The sequence below is a fragment of the Terrapene carolina genome, unplaced genomic scaffold, assembly GCF_002925995.2.
Source record: "Terrapene carolina triunguis isolate 2854851 unplaced genomic scaffold, T_m_triunguis-2.0 Scaffold68, whole genome shotgun sequence".
Taxonomy (NCBI): Eukaryota; Metazoa; Chordata; order Testudines; family Emydidae; genus Terrapene; species Terrapene triunguis.
Genome location: NW_020664419.1, coordinates 23,459,360 through 23,480,416, shown reverse-complemented (window position 1 = coordinate 23,480,416; position 21,057 = coordinate 23,459,360). Strand labels below are relative to the sequence as shown.

General features: G+C 43.5%; 1 protein-coding gene across 1 annotated transcript in view; it reads left to right on the top strand.

The window, feature by feature from the left end:
* The window catches only part of LAMB1 (laminin subunit beta 1), an 80,391-nt gene that overhangs the window by 31,956 nt on the left and 27,378 nt on the right, over positions 1–21,057 (top strand). The window contains exons 13-23 of the mRNA XM_026648907.2: positions 511–613; positions 2,473–2,631; positions 3,630–3,757; positions 3,979–4,102; positions 4,661–4,865; positions 5,038–5,181; positions 5,554–5,785; positions 7,010–7,173; positions 8,673–8,897; positions 10,723–10,940; positions 11,646–11,742. Coding sequence (XP_026504692.1) covers positions 511–613; positions 2,473–2,631; positions 3,630–3,757; positions 3,979–4,102; positions 4,661–4,865; positions 5,038–5,181; positions 5,554–5,785; positions 7,010–7,173; positions 8,673–8,897; positions 10,723–10,940; positions 11,646–11,742 — 1,799 coding nt within the window. The remainder of the gene's footprint in view (positions 1–510; positions 614–2,472; positions 2,632–3,629; positions 3,758–3,978; positions 4,103–4,660; positions 4,866–5,037; positions 5,182–5,553; positions 5,786–7,009; positions 7,174–8,672; positions 8,898–10,722; positions 10,941–11,645; positions 11,743–21,057) is intronic.

Genomic DNA, 21,057 nt, shown 5'->3' with positions numbered 1-21,057 from the left:
CAGGGTATATAAGCTAATGCATGAACCTTGGTTACTGTGTAAGGATTTGCCCTGTGAATGGAAGGGTAGCTTAGGGGAAGTCTGCAGATAAACACTTGCTTGGGAAAAGAGCCATTTGAAAAATGCAAACCTATTTTTCTAAAAAAAAAAAAAAAAAAAAAATTCAAAATTTTCAAGTGTTTGCTAACACTTACAAATGTTTCTACTAGGCAGAGTGAGATGAAATAACTGCATTTGCATGCAGGGTTCTAACACTAGACAGTGAGTTGTCTGCAAGATCCTAGGTCCTGTCCTGACTCCTTGTCACAAAGTGCCATGAGTATTCATCTCAAAACATGCCCGAAAGCTCCCTTCTCTCAGACTGCATGCGGGTAGTGTGTGACCCTTCTTGGAGGACTATGTCCCTTTGCCCAAAGCCTGGGTAATTTATAGCCATGCTGTCTTTGGAGAGTGTGAGAATGCATGATGGGGCTGTCACAGTTCAGTTGCACGTGAATTCCCCCTCTTTAGACTAGCAAAGGCACCCGCTCTCAGGCTTCTGGCTCCCTTGGCCATCACCTCTGACACAGTGGAGACCTATGTCTCACTCACTTCTGACTGGGATACTTCCAAGGTGCACAGTTGTTTCCAGCTTTCACTGTGTTAGTCCCAGCAGAGACCGGCTACCCAAGCACACCTGCTTGCTTTTGCTTCTGAGATGGTTAACAGTGTGACTGCCCAGAGCTGTAGATACAACAAACTTTTTTATGTAAGGCAAGCCCATTTTATTCTCAAGGTAAAAGCACTACAGAGAAAACATTAAAAACAATAAAAGACCATACGCTTGTGCTTACCAGAGATCACTTCAACTCTAGCATGGGCTCTGGCAGGTACTTAGTCCTTCAAAGCCCACCAAACGACTGGGTGCTTGTTCTGAGCTGAGGCTGGTATGAACTTCCTGGTCACAAGTTCATAACAGCCTCTGCTCAGAACAAGCCCCCATCTTATGGGGCCTTAGTAGGCCTAGTCCTTCCAACCCTACCCTAAGGATTGGGGCCCTCCTTGGACTGGGGGTCCCTGTCCATTTGCTGAATCAGAAAGAAGTCCCTGAGCCCGTTTAAAACCAGGCTATTTGTCCAAAAGTCCTTTCTTTGTCTGAGGGTCTGTGGAGAATCCATTCTGAACTGGTCTGTGTACCTCTCCGAGGGGAGGGAGTGGCTTCAAAGGCATTACATTAGCATCCCCTTCCTACTAGAGAAGGTACATACAATGCCACAATAATACATATACAATTGCATTTTTGGTACAATGGACTCCAAAGGTATTAAACCTGATTCAGTAAGATTGAACTTTATTCAATAAAGTTCATTCAGGATATTGTGGGAAATTGTCAGTTTGTCACTGGGGCATCCTGATGTAATAATCATATTGACATTTCCTTAAAATGCATGCTTTCTTACTAACCTGACCTGACCTGACCTGAAGAAGAGTTCTGTGTAAACTCTCACCAACAGAAGTTGGCATAATACCTCACCTTCTTCTACCTTGTCTTTCACCTTCTTCTACCTTGCCTACCTTCTTATTAAGACAGTTTTCTTTGGCATGTGCAGGATGTTGTCTTATTTTTATACAGATTCATTGGTTTTGATCTCTTTCAAACAGGAACGTTGAGTATCAAATACTTCCATATTCTTATATAAAGTACCAGATAAAAATAGAAATTCTAGACCAAAGGAAATGGCCATGTTTTTGGTTCATAGGTTTATGCCTGTCTGCCCTGGATTCTCTATCTTTTAATGTCCCCCTTTTGTCTGGATGGTTATTGTCTGAATTTTTAAGAGGAGCCCCTAACTGCTGGTTTGGGTTGCCCAGTTCTAGTCAAACAGGTCTCTAAAAGGTAATTACACTAGCTGCCCTATTTGAATGGTAACAGGTGTGTGTTACATGCTGGATGTGTGAGTGCTCAGCAATGATCAGATAAACTCGAATAATTACAAATACAACATGAAAAAACATGAGTAAAGCTATATCAATTACACTCTGGATTGTAGCAATAACTTTTATTGACTTTATTTGTGTTTCGGTTTTGTGCAAGCTTGTTTTTAAATATGGTTTATATCAGTGGCATTTTAAATTTAAAATCTTATTACAATGAATAATTTGATGGAGAACTGTGCAATAATAGTTTCATTCAGTCTCTGTGCAATGAAAGAAAAAGTGTTGTATTTGCAAACAAGAAGGCAAGGTGTAGATATGCCTACATCTGTATGTACAAAAGAGAGCTTATCTTCTATATAACACGTGACTTTAATAACAAACCAAGCAACCCAGAAAACATAAATACAGAAATAACCTGTTAATCCACAGTTAGTCTGTGGAGTTTCTGTGCCTGTGAATTTCTGTTCCCACCATTGAACAGGAATGTTTTAGCTACGTTTGATTTTTCTTTTTTTTTTTTTTTAAGTATTGCAATAACTTCCCCCTCTTCCTTAGGGAGTGAGCATAGTTGAACGCCAGTATTCTCAAGATCGTACCCCATCCTGGACTGGAGTAGGATTTGTAAGAGTCCCTGAAGGGGCATATCTGGAATTCTATATCGACAATATTCCATATTCTATGGAGTATGATGTTGTGATTCGCTATGAGCCACAGGTAATTGGCCACTGTTTACATACATGTTTATCAACATTGTTACGTCGATGACGGGTTGTAGATATATTTAACAAGGCCTGAGTTTTCCTTGTGGAATGCTAGGAGCTGACTGGTGACTGCTAGAACCACTCCCAGCCAGCAGGCAAATACTGCAGGTAGGAGTCGCACTTTGAAAAAGCTAGGAAAGAACGTCTTGCATAGCAAAAATTTCTGTCTCTCTATACATTTTAATGAATGTTTATGATGCTAGAAGTTGTTTGAGACCCCGGCTCAAGCAAAGCATCCCTATTGAGGACAGTACTGAAGTCAATGCATAGGTTTAAAGCTAATCCTATGTTTAAGTGCTGTCCTGAATAGGGATGCCCATTAACACATGTTGCAAGTTCTTCCCTGAATCTGGGCCTTGAATTCTGAAATCCATGAAAAGGAGCTGTATCCTAAAAATAACTTAGAAATGCAAAAGACTTATACTGACCACTGCTGTTGTTTGCATCACAATCACAAACATTATTTATTATCTTATTATAATTGTGCTATTGAGGTGCATGATGCTTACTGGACAATTAAAATTTTTTTGACAGAGCCCTTATGGGACAGCTGAGGATACAAATTAGGCATAACACAGCAAGGACGACTAATAAACAAAGGGTGTGGAAACGATTGCTATGTGACATTAGGAGACCAATTGCACATCTCCCACAAGCAATCCATATGCTGAAATAGATTTACATAAAATATTAATGGAATAATTGTGAACACAGGAATAAATGTGAACCGTTCCAAGGAAACCTTGATCTGTTTGTGGATAGTTCCCAAACAGGACAAACCCATCAAATAAATTGTTCTGTAACCAGACCTGCGTGAACTGTATGTACTGGAGTGGAATGCCATGAATTGTGATTGTTACATGTGCGTCTTGTTAGTTCTCATTCTCATGCAGTTTTGATATCAGAAGTTTAATCACTTATCCATTGGTTAATGATGACCAATTTTTCCAGTTACCAGATCACTGGGAAAAAGCTGTTATTACTGTTTCCCGCCCAGGCAAGATTCCTACAAGTAGCCGATGTGGTAATACCGTTCCTGACGATGATAATCAGACTGTATCATTATCACCAGGCTCAAGGTCTGTATAACTATTGTATCATTCATTTTAGGATTGATAGGCTTTTTAGGATTTGGTTGCACAAGCTTCCAAACATTCATTTCAAAACTTACCATTCATTCTTAGTAAAAATCAAACAAGAAGAGGCAAAATATTATCCTGTATGTTCCATAGAGCCATCTGAAAAGATTTATTGCATTCAACATTTTAAATGAAAACCAAACGTTCTGTTTCCAATCCAGATATGTCGTCCTTCCACGCCCCGTATGTTTTGAAAAGGGACTGAATTACACTGTTCGCCTGGAGCTATCACAGTACTCCTCCTTTGATACTGAGGTGGAAAGCCCATACACACTCATTGACTCTGTAAGTGCAAGTTACTTTATGGATGTTTTTAAAGAAAAAATAAACTTAAAATACTAAGTGTTGTATTTTCCGTTTGGGGACTGCTACGTAAATCCCACTGAAGTCAATGGGGGTTTTGTTCACTTATCCATTGGCTAAATTTGGCTATACATTTACAACAGTTTCAAGCACTGTACGCATCTTCAGATTTAAAGTATGTGCCCTGTTTGGTTTCTTTTCTGATATGCGTTCTTTGCTGTATATTACAGGATCACTAACATGTTAAGTGCTGAACTGCTAAAGTTTGTATCTTTGGAGAGGCTTATTTATACAAGTGAGGCAGACACATCTTGAATATCAAACCTGATCTTCCATATTTTCCATAAAATATTAGTTTTGTGGATGCTAGACATTTTTCTATGAAAATGAACAAGATCTTGTTGTTGTTGCTGGGTTTTTTGTTTTTCTTTTACTTTAAAAAGCCAGCGTAATAAGAAACAAAGTAATATTTAGTTTAGACAAAAATGGACTGCAACATTATAAATGGTAACGTTTTGTCATTTTATAATTGTTTCATAGCTCGTTCTTATGCCTTACTGCAAATCGCTGGACATCTTCACAGTGGGGGGCTCAGGCGAAGATGTGGTCACTAACAGTGCTTGGGAAACATTTCAAAGATATCGATGTCTGGAAAACAGCAGGAGTGTTGTGAAAACCCCTATGACTGACGTCTGCAAGAATATTATTTTTAGCATCTCTGCACTGTTACATGAGACCGCATTATGTATGTACAACTTAATTGGCTTGCAGAGTAAATCACAATTTTCCAGTTGTTAGTGTTGTTGCCAAGATGTGGGTGGGAGGTGTGGGTGTATGTGTGGAGAGATGCTGCTCAAACCTGTTTTATGAGCTGTGGTGTTCTCTTTTCCAAATTCTGTCCTCTTTTCACTATTCAGCTTGCCAGTGCAACCCTCAAGGCTCATTAAGTTCCGTGTGTGACTCTAATGGAGGACAGTGTCAGTGTCGTCCTAATGTTGTTGGAAGAAGATGTGACAGATGTACTCCTGGCACCTTTGGGTTTGGACCTAATGGATGCAAATGTACGTTTAATCCATAATCTCCGCATATTCATTCTAGTTAGGCAATGGCAGATCGAATAATGGGGAATATTGGTATCTAACACTTTCTAACAAGATATTCTTTAAGGTACTGTTGTTCTCTGGATCTAAGTATAACCTAGGAAATCCAGTTTAAAGTCTCCACTCTGTCGAATCTTTATATTCTAATACAATGGTAGGGTCTGGTTTTTCAGCCTTTACTGGGGCAAAACTCTCATTAGCTTTTGTGGGAGCGCTACTGGGTAATGACTGCAGAGCCAGGTCCAGAGGCTGCAGCTGCATAAATGGAAGAAGAGAAGTTTTCCAACTATCATTTTTTTTAACTGCATTTTTATTTTATTTTATTTTATTTAGCTTGTGAATGTCACTTACAAGGTTCTGTCAGTTCCTTCTGTCATCCTGAGACGGGCCAGTGCTACTGTTTCCATGGAGTGTATGGCCGTCAGTGTGATAGGTGCTTACCTGGATACTGGGGATTTCCAAACTGTCAGCCTTGCCAGTGTAATGGCCACACGGATGACTGTGACCCATACACTGGGGAATGTTTGAATTGCCGCGATTCTACCATGGGACACAACTGTGAAAGGTATGGTCTCTTCTTATAGCTGATTTACTGGTACATTATTATACGTTGTAAGCAATATCCACTGAACCTCCCCAGGCAAAGCTAACACCCAGTCCTAAAGTCATTACTCAAGTAAGTCCCATTGAAGTCGGTGAAATTAGCATGATCAAGCACAAAACCCTGATTCTGCACTGAGGTGCCCCACCCTTATTACCGGACAGGGAACCTGTGTCTCCTGTTTATAAAGGAGAAGTGGCCCCTATGTAAATATCACATGTCCATCTTACTTGGATTTCAGCACAGAGAAATAGGAATAAATAGAAATGTCTTGGTCTGCCAAACTGGACCACCTGGGTTCAGGACAAGTCTAAAGGCTTGTTTGGGGGGGTGGGGGGAGCTGTCTTGAAAGTGACAGTGTCCATTTATAGGAAGAGGGCCAGCTCTCACTGCAAAAATTCCTCTCATAGTGTCCACTTTGTAGTGGCAGCTGTGCAGTGGAGAGCAAGGCAGAAATTTTGAGGAGATGAACAAACCCAGGATTGTTTCAGACACCTAGATTATCACTTACTTTTAATGAGGGCAAAATGGCAGGACCCATTTTCTTCTGTCCCCAGCAAAAGAGCAATGAATATATGTTAAAAAATGCCACTGTTGGTGAGAATATGTACAGCTGAAAGAGCTACAGAGATGAAAAGTCTGTGTAGAGTTATCACAACTAGCGGCCAAACCTTGGGCCCTAGTGCAGAATTGGCCAGAGCTGCATGGACTCTGGCCGGTTTGCAGCCATGGAGACCAAAGCAGATTCTGAAGGGAAGAGGTGAACCCCATCCTCTGTAAGCAGCTGCTGGGCACCTGTGTGGCCTCTTATCTTTGCTCCAGGCCCAGGGGCACCCATTTGAGCAAAGAGTGTGTGTTGAGGAGGCATGAAACTGATTTCTCTATATAAATGTACCTAAACACCTACCAGAGGAGGTTTTAAAGTGTGATGATCAGAGGTAAGACATAGCATTTGAGATGGAATGGTTTGGTTTGGCATGGCATATTACTTGTAATGCTAGTATGAGCCAAAGAAAACATCTTTACAGTAGTGTTATTCATACTGTGAATAACAATTGGAGACCTATAAAAGATGTCTGTCTCCCTCATCCCTCCAGTCATTGAAAACCATTCTAGTGTGATTTCACATCAGAAGAAATAGTTTGTACTGTATCTGCTTGCGGTCTCACAAGCCTTTATTTAATACAGGTGCCTTGGTGGCTATTATGGAGACCCTGTCCTGGGATCAGGAGATCATTGTCGGCCTTGTCCTTGCCCAGATGGCCCAGAAAGTGGGCGTCAGTTTGCCAGCAGCTGTTATCAAGATCCTATTACTCTGCAAATTGTGTGTGTCTGTAATGTGGGATACATAGGTAAGTACCATGTGCTTTAAAGTGCATCTACTGAGTTTTAATCTGGCTACAGAGAGGGACTATGTAGAGCAGGGGTGGGCAAACTTTTTGGCCTGAGGGCCACATCTGGGTATGGAAATTGTGGGTATGGGGTGCAGGAGGGTGCTCTGGGCTGGGACCGAGGGGTTCGGAAGGCAGGAGGGGGATCAGGGCTGGAGCAGGGTTTTGGGGCACAGGAGGGAGTCAGGGTGGCAGGTTCCGGGTGGCGCTTACCTCAAACAATTCCCAGAAACAGCGGTATGTCCCCCCTCCAGCTCCTACATGGAGGCGCGGTCAGGCAGCTCTGTGCACTGCCCTGTCCGCAGGTGCCGCCCCTGCAGCTCCCATTGGCTGCGGTTCCTGGCCAATGGGAGCTGCGGGGGGCAGCGCTTGTGGTGGGGGCAGTGTGTGGAGCCCCCTGGCTGCTCCTACTTGTAGGAGCCAGAGCGGGGACGTGTCGCTGCTTCCGGGAGCCATGCACCCCGACCCTGCTCCCCAGCTGAAGTGCTGGAGCAGGGCAAGCCCCAGACCCAGACCCCACTTCCCAGCAGGAGCTCAAGGGCCAGATTAAAACGTCTGGAGGGCCGGATGTGGCCCCCGTGCCATAGACTGCCCACTTGTGACGTAGAGGGAAGTAGAAAGCACCAGCATAAGCACTGGCAGAAATTACTGTAGTACCAGTATTTGTAAGTGTTGTAGTCTTTATTTACAAATTAAGGGCCAATCTCTGGCAAGCAATGCATGTAAGCATTCACTGGAAAATCAGTGGGAGTGAGAGAAGTTACCCACCCCTATTATTCCTATATCTGCCAAATCTCTACACCTAGTGTTTGTTGTTCAGCTTAATTTAAATTGTAAGCACCTTAAGAGCAAGTCTTTGATTTTATGCATCTATGAAGCACCATGTACCCCTGTAGCAATATATAAATAATGAAGTTATAAGAACCACTCCCAGCCAGCAGGCAAATACTGCAGGTAGGAGTGGCACTTTGAAAAAGCTAGGAAAGAACGTCTTGCATAGCAAAAATTTCTGTCTCTCTATACATTTTAATGAATGTTTATGATGCTAGAAGTTGTTTGAGTCCCCAGCTCAAGCAAAGCATCCCTATTGAGGACAGTACTGAAGTCAATGCATAGGTTTAAAGCTAATCCTATGTTTAAGTGCTGTCCTGAATAGGGATGCCCATTAACACATGTTGCAAGTTCTTCCCTGAATCTGGGCCTTGAATTCTGAAATCCATGAAAAGGAGCTGTATCCTACCCTGCTATAAGTTGTCTCAGTTCCATTGAAATCAATGGATCTACTCAACTTAGATTTGCTGAGGATCCAGACAAGTATTGTATTTTGCTTCTCTGAATATATTCAACTCAATTTCCTTTCAACAACTCACCTTCAATCTCTTGTCACACTGTCTTGCTGTTTATTGACTTGTTTGTTAACGAGCTATAATAATAATTCCTTGGATTGTTTGTTTAAACAGGAAGCAGATGTGATGAGTGTGCTTCTGGTTTCTTTGGAGACCCTGAAGAGACAAGTGGAGTCTGCCAGCCGTGCCAGTGTAACAACAACATTGACATGACTGATCCAGGGGCCTGTGACAAGCAGTCTGGAAAGTGCCTGAAGTGCTTGTATCAGACAGAGGGTGAAAATTGCCAGCTGTGTAAATATGGGTACTATGGACATGCATTGCAACAGGATTGTAGAAGTAAGTGGGGGGAGGGGTCTTCCCATTCCTCACTTCTATAGCACTGGCCAGAATTCATTTACCTGCACTAAACTCTAGAATATCATTACGCGTAATAAACCGTGAAGCTGTTGATTTTGCAGGTGGCCTCAGGACATTAATGGAGAATGGCAGATAACCTAAAGTATTTTAAATTTACCAGGAGCCATTTCTGATTAAACTGATGGTAGAAACCTAATTACCTCTGGCTAAACATTGGGTTTGCAGCTTTTCGTGTGTTCAGTGTGATTCTTCAGGGGGCAGGAGTCGTTTAGTGTAACGGGGAGAGACGAGACACCTAGCATTTACGTGCCCAAACATCTGAAAGGATGGGCTCTTGTGGGATAAGGATTTCTTGCCTTCTTGTTAGCATTCATTGTTTCCCTCTTATCAAGAGATGGAGCATGGCCATTTCCTGCTGCTTCTTAAGCCCTGAAGACATGGCTTTTGTTTACACAAACATTCCTGGGATGTTAAAGAACAGCAGGAGCGGGTTCCTGAAAGCTCAGCAGGAAGGGCTGCCTCAGGGAATGATAAGTGTTAAGTGGGGTTATAGTCACATAATGGTGTGTTGTTCTGTGTTTTTTAAAAAGGGAATCTCTTACTCCAGAATGCTACTCTGTGCTTATCCAGAAAGTTAGTCAGAAAAAAGTGGTTTTTTTTTTCTTTTTTTACTATTTCTATTAGCAGAGCAAACATCTCCTGGAGGGAGGGAGGGAAGGAGCTGAGTTCTATTGTGGGTCACATACCATCCCCCGAATTTTTAGAGATCTGTGTTGCAAAGTCTCTGTTTCTGGTGGTTATGTGGGAACCAGAAAGAATCCAGCCTGACTTGCAGATCCCAGGGTGTGTTTGCAGGGTTGGCACTTGGAAACTAATAATCTCTTTCACTTTGTAAAGAGAGCACATTTATATGGAAAACAATTAACCTGGAACCCCATGGTGTTCCCCTTCTTACAAAATTCACTTTTCAGAGTATAACTGTGCTTTAAAGACTCCCTGTATCTGCTTATTATATGTAGTCCTAGTCCTGCAAGATGTTAGGAATCCTCAAGTCACCTACTGTGCATATTACAGGAGCACTTCACAAGATTAAGCCTTAGTTACACGATTGCTCAAATTAACTTGGAAACCAATGTAGCAATACTCTGAGATCTGTCTGCATCTTTGCAAGGTTAATAACTTGCAGCATAAGTTCTGAAAAATTAATAGAGGCATTTGAATGAGAAGGCAGTTTACCATACTGGGTATTTATACTGCACTTGTCACCATGGCACATGTACCCAGACAGGCTTTAAAGGATGCTTCATTAGGCTTTTCCTCCCAAACCATCTGTTTTCTAAGGCTGTGTCTACACTACACAGCTTTTAGAGACAGGGCTGTGTCGCTGTAGCCGTGCTGCTAAAAGTTGTGCAGCGTAGCTGCTGTTTGTCAGCTCTCCTGCCAACAAAGAACTTCCACCTCCAACGAGCGGCGGTTTTGCTCTTCTGCTGACAACGCACTGTTCACACTGGCACTTGTTGCAGCAAAACTTTTGTCTTTCGGGGAAGTGGGGGGTTTAACACCTCCTTAAAGACAAGTTTTGTCATTCAATTGCCAGTGTAGACATAGCCTAAGTAACTTACAATGTCAGGACATGCCGGTAGGGATGTCTGTGTAACTTTCCCCATTTGAATAGGATCACATCTCCCTGGAAACCATCTCCTCTTTTGGTAATACATCAGTAACCGACATTTAGGTTTGGACTCAATTTAATGTGGTGTTGTGCTAGCATAGCAGAGTTAGGCTGCCTGCTCTTCCATTACAGAGTGCGTCTGTAATTACTTGGGAACAGTGCGAGAGCACTGCAATAGCTCAGAAGACTGTCAGTGTGAGAAAACAACCGGTCAGTGCCAATGCCTTCCCAATGTGACCGGGCAGAACTGCGATCGCTGTGCACCAAACACTTGGAGACTGGCCAGTGGAACTGGATGTGAACTGTGCGAGTGCGATGTTGCTCGTTCCTTCGAGCCATCATGTAATGAGGTAAGAAATGCATAGGGCCTCATTAGTCTTATCCAGCAAAATACTCCTCTGCATAGTTATTGGCTGTATTCATAGGAAAGCTGCACAATGGCTCAGTAAATCAGATTGCAAATGTTGCCTTCCAGAAGAGAAGGTAACGTTCTCAGTAGGCTGTATGACTTCTAGGGCTGTGGGAAAGTCATGGCAAAAATGGCAGTTCAGGGACAAACACCAGAGGAATTTAAAGACGGCACAGGCATTGTCTCTATGCCCCAAATAATATTTCTTTCCCCAGTGCACACATGACAAGAAAGGCTGGGTTGTCAGAAGTGCTGAGCACCCCAACTCTTATTTTTAAAGTCGAGGGGCACTGTAGGGCCCCGGCAATCATGAAAATTTGGCTCTAGTCATTCAGTTCTAAAGATTATGTTCTGCTAGATAGTCCACACTGGGGTGAGCTTTTTAGGATTGGGTCCAGAGAGATAGGAAGCATCACAATTTTCTTAAATTGTTTTTATCGTCAGCTTCAGTCTGTGTCCAGCCGTGTTGCTTTCTGTTAGTGAGCTCGGCTGCTGAGTCTTTGTCAATATATGAAGAGATCAAAATAACACTACCTGAGCATGTTCCCAACAAGCTGCTGGGAATAGCTCCAAGAGCTTTGCTGGTGATGTTCCCTTCCATACAGGAAAACCAATTCACTTTCTGTTCTACTCCTATTTTTAACAGTTCACTGGGCAGTGTCAGTGCATGCCTGGGTTTGGAGGCCGCACCTGCAGGGAGTGCCAAGAGTTTTTCTGGGGTGACCCCAATGTGGCATGCCAAGGTGAGTCTAATTTCCCTGCCCTCTATTCCCTTGCTGTGTTCTGAATTGCCCGTGTACACTTTCAGTGATTGGAACCCTTAAAACATCTATTCACCTTCTTTTAAAGGGGTCCTCCTGACCAGTTCGTGTAAAAGTTGTTTATGTTGCCCTGAATGTTGCAAGCTCTGTTCTGGTTCTCCAGAGCGATGTTGACCACTTTAATGAAGTTTGTTCACATTGAAGGAAACAAAAGTGCATTCATTTCAGCAGCTCCATATGTTCATATATGCCATGGCAGTGGGTATGCTTTTTGCATACAAAAAGAAGAGATCAGCAGGGGAAAATATGTCAAGTAGTTAAGGCATTATAAACAAGAGTAAGGTTTTCTTACAGTCTTTGGCAGCACCTTTCTTAATGTTGTGATGTTTGCATCATAATGGTTTAAAGAAACATGTCCATGTTTGGTTACACTGGCATGCTGTTTTAGTAAGGATGGGCAGACCCAATGCAATTCTAGCAGGAGTCTGGTGTACAAGGTAGATTTGTGTAGGGAATAAGTAATAAAGGGATAGATAATAGGACAGAAAATATCATGTTGCCTCTATATAAATCCATGGTACGCCCACATCTTGAATACTGTGTGCAGATGTGATCGCCCCAGCTCAAAAAATATGTATTGGAATTGGGCCTGGTCTACACTAGGACTTTAATTCGGATTTAGCTGCCTTAATCCGAATTAACCCTTCACCCGTCCACACTACAGAGCCAGTTAATTCGAATTAAAGGGCCCTTTAAATCGATTTCTGTACTCCACCTCGACGAACGGAGTAGAGCCTAAATCGATTTTGTTAATTCGAATTAGGGTTAGTGTGGACGCACACCACCGAATTACTGTGTTTAAGTTAATGGGGTAGTGTGGCCGCACACCACCGAATTAATGTGGTTTAAAACCGAATTAAGGTGCTTAGTGTGGCCGCGCACAATCGAATTTATACAACCTGTTTCCCAAATTCGAATTATCTAAATTCGGATTAATCCTGTAGTGTAGACATACCCTTGGAAAAGGTTCAGAAAAGTGCAACAAAAATTATTAGGGATATGGAACGGCTTCCGTATGAGGAGAGATTAATAAGACTGGGACTTTTCAGCTTGGAAAAGAGACGGCTAAGGGGAGATATGATTGAGGTCTATAAAATCATGACTGGTGTAGAGAAAGTAGATTAGGAAGTGTTGTTTACTACTTCTCATAACACAAGAACTAGGGGTCACCAAATGAAATTAATAGGCAGCAAGTTTAAAACAAATAAAAGGAAGTATTTCTTCACACAATGCACAGTCAACCTGTGGAACTCCTTGCCAGAGGATGTTGTGAAGGCCAAGACCATAACAGGGTTCAAAACAGAACTAGATAAATTCATGGAGGATAGGTCCATCAATGGCTATTAGCCAGGATGGGCAGGAATGGTGTCCCTAGCCTCTGTTTGCCAAAAGCTGGGAATGGGCAACAGGGGATGGATCACTTGATGATTACCTCTTCTGTTCATTCCCTCTGGGGCACCTGGCACTGGCCACTGTCGGAAGACAGGATACTGGGCTAGATGGACCTTTGGTCTGACCCAGTAGGGCCATTCTTATGTTGTTAAGAACTGGTCTTTATTTAGAAATAAACCTATTTAATTAGGATTAAACTATTGCTTAACCTTTATACTATAGCAATTTGTCCAAATTGTCAAGCAACTATTGTGGCAAGAGGACATCTTAAAGTAGCAGGATTTATGGGCTTATATTACCAAGTTTTGTTGCCAAAAACTGCCTTTTGGCGACAAAACAGCAAGAGCATACACGCTACAGTGGGACTTTTGTCACGAGAAACACCCAGTTTTGGCAACAACAAACTTCCACCCCTCCGAGAGACTGTTGTCTTTTCCCCTCCCTTTACTGTCGACAAAGAGCCAGTGTAGACATGCGCCCCTACCCTTTCAAAGCTCTGGGAAGTATCTGTGTGCTGCTCCGTTTGGGGAACAAACAAAGAGCAAATCATTGGAATGCTCCTGTTCTGCCGGGCACTAGGAACACAGCGGCAGGCACACTGCTGCTGCAGGGGGAGGGGGACAGACTGCTGTGTTGCTTTGCCATTCCTCAGCACGGAGAGCTCACAGAGCTACTCATGATGCTGCTCTCGGAGCTGAGGGGGTTGTGGGAGAACTCGGAGAGAATCCCAAGATGCGCAGCAATCGGCTCTTCTTTCCCACAAAACTGGACTGTGGGATACATACCCACGTGATGATGGTGTCCCCAATGGTGACATGATCTATTGACAGAGGGAGCAAGTGTGAACACACTTTGGCGATTTTTGTTGTGTTGACTTTTGGGTGTCGACACAAGTTTTGTCAACAAAACTTGGTAGTGTAGACAAGCCCTTAGTGTATTGGAGTTTTCTGTCTCTATACATCCTCTTATGTTACTTAGGCCATGTCTACACTAACAAGCTTGCAGTAGCACAGCTGTACCGCTGTAAGATGGCTCGTGTAGCCGTGTTATGCCGACGGGAGAGAAACTAGCTCAATGGGCAGCAGTAGCTATGTTGGTGGGAGAGCATCTTCCCCCGACATAGCATTGTGCACACGAGTGCTTATGCCGACAAAACTTATGCCGGTCACACCCCTGAGCGACAAAAGTTAGCACTTATGTTGGCAAAATGTAGACATGGCCTTAGACTATGTTTGAAGGAATTTTACCGAATACGTAAGATATTTAATCTTTTAGCAAAAGATTATTCTCTTTGTTTCAAGCTACATAAAGGCACAATGCACTTAGCTAGTCAGACAGTATGCTGATGATACGTCTGTTAGTCTATAAGGTGCCAGAGGACTCTTTGTTGCTTTTTACAGATCCAGAATAACACGGCTACCCCTCTGATACTTAGTCAGACAGTATTCTCCAATCAGCAAAATACCAGAACCAGATTAAGTGGATTGTTTAGAAAACTGAGTTGTGTGTCACTCTGTTATAAGCAAGTCTGTTAATTTAATAGGGGAAAGAAACTTCAGACATTGTCCAGACCAGAACAAACTTGTGTCTGTGATCTGTTTAAATGGGAGACTTGGCCAGGAGGGTTTGCAGCAGCCTCCTAGATTAGATTAAGGTATGTTTCCTGCAGGGAAAAATGTACTTGCTGTGATCTTTTAATAAATCCTTTTCAACTGATCTTCCTTGGAATCCCCTACCTAAACAGATGTGGGTGTCTCAGCTATTCAGGAACTGGTTAGGGATAAAGATAAAACACTCTTGAAGTTACTTGGTGGTAGGGCATGTATTAGATTTCTTCTGAGCAAACTAGCATATTAATTGCTTTCCCCAGGGCTGCATGTGTTCCTCTGGTTAAATGCTGCTGACTGTGCCTTCAATCTCATAATGCTTCAGGGCAGTGATTGTCTCCTGATATCAGCTCTCTCCATCAAAGCTGGTTGATGGAATCCATCAGTACATGTTATCAGCAAGACTTGGCTGTGTGCCAGCATTTCTGACCTTTTACTTGGTTTCTGCTCTCTCTTGAACAGGGGAAAACCTGCTTTATAATGACTCTAAAATGAAAAAGCAATAATGTATTATTCAGAAAACCTTTTTTCAAGGTAGCTTTAAACTTTCTATTCATCTAATAACCCCACCCCCTCTATTTTATAGCAACACAGCAGACTTGCTTAGCTATAAAATTTCATCTTCCTTGGGGTCGCATCTAGCAGAAAGCATCCATGCTTTTGTGAGCCACATAGCCTTTGAAAAGCCATAGATACCAGCTCATCAGTATGCAGGGGTTGGTCCAACCTGGTTTGGATGACCCAACCTTATGTGCCAAAGAACTCCAGAGAATTCAGCTGCTCCCTGTCCCATGGGCCGATCTGTAGTAACTTGCTCTATGACCCCAAGAGGTCGTGATGTAGAAATATCAGCCTGCCCATGGGCTTTTTCTAGTTATCTTGCATGCTGCGAATACCTGGGACTGAGAAAGGAGAACCCTGCCTCCCCACTCCACTCCATTGGGCAGGTGCCAAGGTTGGTTTCAGTTCCACTCTGTCCTTTTATTGACCAAGTGCCTAAATGGTTAAAGTTTACTAGGCTCTACTAGGGCTTGGAATGTGATACAAACCTGGTCTGAGTTTTTTGAATTTGTAACAAATGCCTAAACCACGGGAGTGTTGTGTGGTGATGGAATTCATTGCTTGCATTTTGCAAGTGCTGAGAGAGGGGCGTTTGGCCTGGGGCATAAGAACTGCCATACTGGGTCAGACCAATAGTCCATCTAGCCCAGTATCCTGTCTTCTGATAGTGACCAATGCCAGGTGCTTCAGATGGAATAAACAGAACAGGGCAATCATCAAGTGATCCATCCCCGTCTCCACACCCAGTTTCTGACAAACAAAGGGTAGGAACAATCAAAGAGTGGGGTTGCATCCCTGACCATCCTGGCTAATAGCCTTTAATGGACCTATCCACCATGAACTTATCTAGTTCTTTTTTTGAACCCTGTTTTAGTTTTGGCTTTAACAACATTCCCTGGCTATGAGTTCCACAGGTTCACTGTCTGTTGTGTGAAGAAGTATTTCCTTTTGTTTGTTTTAAACTTGTTGCCTATTAATTTCATTGTCTGACCCCTAGTTCTTGTGTTATGTGAAGGAGTAAATAACACTTCCTTATTTACTTTCTCCACACCAGTCAAGATTTTATAGACCTCTATCATATCCCCTTTTAGTCCATCTCTTTTCCAAACTGAAAAGTCCCAGTATTTTTAATCTCTCCTCATACAGAAGCTGTTCATTTTTGTTGCCCTTCTCTGTACCTTTTCCAATTTTTTTTTTTTGAGATGAGCAACCAGATCTACATGTAGTATTCAAGGTGTGGGCATACCATGGATTTATATAGAGGCATTCATGATATTTTCTGTCTTTATTATCGAACCCTTTTCTAATGGTTCCTAACATTGTTAGCTTTTTTGACTGCCGCTGCACATTGAGTGGATGTTTTCAGAGACCTATACACAATGACTTCAAGATCTCTTTCTTGAGTGGTAACAGCTAATTTAGACTCCATCATTTTGTATGTATAGTTGGGATTATATTTGCCAAGGTGCATTACTTTGTATTTATCAGCATTGAATTTCATCTGCCATTTTGTTGCCCAGTCATCCAGTTTTGTGAGATCCATTTGTAACTTGGACTTAACTATCTTGAGTAATTTTGTATTCTCTGCAAATTTTGCCACCTCACTGTTTACCCCCTTTCCCAGATCATTTATGAATACGTTGAATAGGACTGGTTCCAGTACAGACCCCTGGGGGACACCACTATTTACTTCTCTCCATTCTGAAAACTGACCGTTTATTCCTACCCTTTGCTTCCTATCTTTTAACCAGTTACTGATCCATGAGAGGATCTTCCCTTTTATCCCATGATTGTGTTATTTGCATAAGAGCCTTTGGTGAGGGATCTTGTCAAAGGCTTTCTGAAAGTCTCAAGAACGCTGTATCCACTGGATCACCCTTGTCCACATGTTTGTTTGAACCCCTCAAAGAATTCTAGTAGATTGGTGAGGCATGATTTCCCTTTAGAAAAACCATGTTCACTCTTCCCCAACAAATTCTGTTCATTCATGGATGTCTGTGGAACTGGATCCTCATCCAGCTGCTGCAAAAGGCTTCTGTCTGAGACTGTGAAACTCACATGGTTTACCACATCAGTCTAAGTACACTGTGCTCTGAAGCCTCTGCAAGAGATCTTGAGTCAGTGGACTCCAGTGGAAACCAGATCTGACTGTTGATGAGAAATCATTGGGGAGATCTCTATTGCCCACACTGCTATGACATCCTTTATAATTTTAAATATGATAGGTTTAAAAAAAATAACTAAGGCCAAGATTTTCAGAAGTCTGCTAGTGAGTTTGGTCATCTCCATTTTAGGGCAGGAAAGGTCTTAATGGGCCCTGGTTTTCAGAGGCCAGGTTGGTGCTTGATATTCCTAAAAATCTAGCCCTTTTAGACATCTCACGTTGGGCCTCCCAAATCACTGGTCACTTGTGAAAACCTTGGCCATCATACCTCTGAATCAGCTTTCTACTTCTGAGCATTATTGTGGATCATCTATCGATATTGAAGAGGCTCTGTGGAATGAGACCATTCATTCAAAATGGAGTAGTTCACGTCTGGCACCATTGTTATAATACTAGTAGAGAGACACAGCAGAGGTGATGCGTGGGCAGGACATGCGGGGTCATGTGCCCCACAGGTTTTTTGGCTGCATCCCTCCCCCAGCCCAGACATGCTGGGTGGCCCCCTGAGGTAAGTCAGGGGTGAGGTGGTGCTCCCTCCCCGAGCCCCGCTGCGGGGCTGGCGTGAGCTGCCTGGTGTTGCCGCTTATCCCCACCCCTGAACATTCCTCCGCACCCCCCTAGGAGGGCGTGCGCCCCACATGGTTTGAAAACCTCTGTTCTAGATCCAGAGGCAACACGTGGGGCAGTCACATGCCCCCCCATAAACTTTAAACTGTGCGCGCGCACACACACACACACACACACACACCACTATCAACAGTTATATGTCGCCTTTGACACACAGAGTTCAGTCCTATGGAATGGAAAGTCTGTCTACACATGTCACGGCAAAAATAAATTCTACATCTGTGAGTGACTCCATTCTGAGACTCCAAATATTCCACATGTCCTTCCCCGCCCAGGGGATTGCACCAGATGGGATGCGTGAGAAGGGAATATTGCTGGGTGTTCAGCGGCTAAGTAGGAGGTTTGGGCATATTGTCAGGGAATTCTGGGGAGTTATTTTTAATTACTTAAAAGAATTGCATAGGTGGGGCTAAATCCAGAGAGGGCCCTTGTATTTCTCTGCTGGAAACCACAAACTCAAGAGCAGGAGTAGAAGGAGAGGTTTCCTCTTCTCTGTTGTTGTTAGTGACTGTGTCTAGACTGCACCTCTGAGATCAGGTTGGTTGGTTGGTTTGTTTTTGGTTTGTTCTCTAGCTTTTTTGTAAAAAGAAATTCAAACCTAGAAAAAAAAATAGATCTAGACAGACTTGGGGCTTGACCCTGAAAACTGTTACTGAGCATAGTTCTTACAGCTGAGAATACTTCTATTGACTTCAATGGAGATTACACACAGTAGTAAACACTACCTCCAATCATGAGTATTTACAGGCTTGGGGCCTTGGTACCGTTTAGCCCATATTCTTGAAAAGTACATGAGATAAATAGCTTATTTAACTTTATTTAGCTTATTACGCCTAAAAGCAGAGCTAGGAAATTATAGGGTTAAGATTTGCACCTATGCAGAGTCCTTGTGTGTCCATCACATATGATCTTGTGCAGGTCCTGGAATGGTTTTCACTCTGTGAATTAAAATATAATTCTGTCCTCCAGTACTGTCTAGAATCAGGTAAATGGTAATGCTGGCCCACTAGAAACACTCCTTGTGCTTTTGTTTAATCTTTGAACTGTATATAGCTCTGTGTGTGTACACACTCACAAAAGTCTTTGCTAAGGTAGTGTTAAGATTACAGGTTTCATCAAACACAAACTTCCCAGCAAACCTGCTGGAGCATTTCCAAACCCTAGCAACCAAACAGCAGGGTTCAGTGCATGAGCCCTGCAGGGTCCCTGCTGCTCTGACTTCAGCCGAAAAGCCTGAATTCCTGGGAAGTAGTTGAGTTATAATGAGGCTCCATATATATATCTTGAACTGTGCACTTCTGCAATAATATTTATCAAATGTTTATCATGTTATATATGGGTCATTGCTACCACAGTTGTAGAAAACTAGAACAAATAGATGGCTATTGGTCAAGGACCCCTGGGAAGGCAAAGTGATTTGTTTGTGTTATATTAGACTTGTTTAAAGAAAAGAAAAATGGAATTTCTCCAGATGGGATGAATGAAACTAGGTATCTTGATTATTTGAGAGTATATATAGAGTGTACATAGCCATGAGTTTATGGCAGGGGTGGGCAAACTCCACACGGCTCCTGGAAGCAGCGGCATGGCCCCCCTCCGGCACTCCAATGGGAGCTGCAGGGGCGGTGCTTGGGGGCAGCGTGCAGAATCGCCTGGCCACGCCTCCATGTAGGAGCCAGAGAAGGGACATGCTGCTGCTTCCAGGCTCCGTTGGGGGGAGGGATAGCTCAGTGGTTTGAGCATTGGCCTGCTAAACCCAGGGTTGTGAGTTCAATCCTTGAGGGGGCCACTTAGGGATCTGGGGTATAATCAGTACTTCGTCCTGCTAGTGAACTTGATGACCTTTCAAGGTCCCTTCCAGTTCTAGGAGATAGGATATCTCCATTGAATAAGCGCTGCCCGGAGCCTGCACCCCTGAGCCTCTCCCCGCACCCCTGCCCCAGCCCTGATACCCCTCTTGCACCCCAAACCCCTCATCCCCAGCCCCACCCCAGAGTCCACACCCCCAGCCAGAGTCTGCACCCCTTCCCGTACCCCAACCCTCTGTCCCAGCCCTGATCCCCCTCCCGCCCTCCAAACCCCTTGGTCCCAGCCCAGAGCACCCTCCTACACCCCAAACTCCTCATCCCCAGAGGCCGCAAGCCCAACTGGGGCCCTCCACCACACTTCCCCGCCCAAGCCCCCTCCCACACCCTGAACTCCTCATTTCTGTCCCCACCCCGGAGCCCACACCCCCAACCAGAGCCCTCACCCCCACCCACACCCCAACCCCAATTTTCTGAGCATTTATGGCCCTCCATACAATTTCTGTTCCCAGATGTGGCCCTCAGGCCAAAAAGTTTGCCCACCTCTGGTTTATGGGGATGGCATTTCAGCCCTTTTGTGGAGTATCAAATGCCCTTTGACACATTTAGAACTGTTACAAAACGGCTATTGTGCCTTGGTCTAACTTACGGCAGTATGCTTGGCCAGCCACAGAGCTGAGATTTACTGTATATACTCGTTCATAAGCCGAATATTTTTGGTAAAAATGTGACGCATCAAAGAGCGGGGGTCGGCTTATAAACAGGTCTACACCAAGATTTGATGATTTTAAACTCTATGGCGCACCACTTCCCGCAGCTCCCATTGGCTGGGTACAGCGAACCACGGCCACTGGGAGCTGAGGGGCTCCATGCCTGTGAACGCTCCAGGTAAACAAAACGTCCAGGCCTGCTAGAGGCTTACCCTAACGGGCCAGGAGCCAAAGTTTGCCAACCCCTGAAATATAGGGTCGGCTTATGAAAGGGTCATACAGTTTTTGCTATTTTTACCTAACCATCTTGGGGGGTCAGCTTATAAACGAAGGGGCTAATGAACGAGTATATACGGTATATCTTTTCGTAA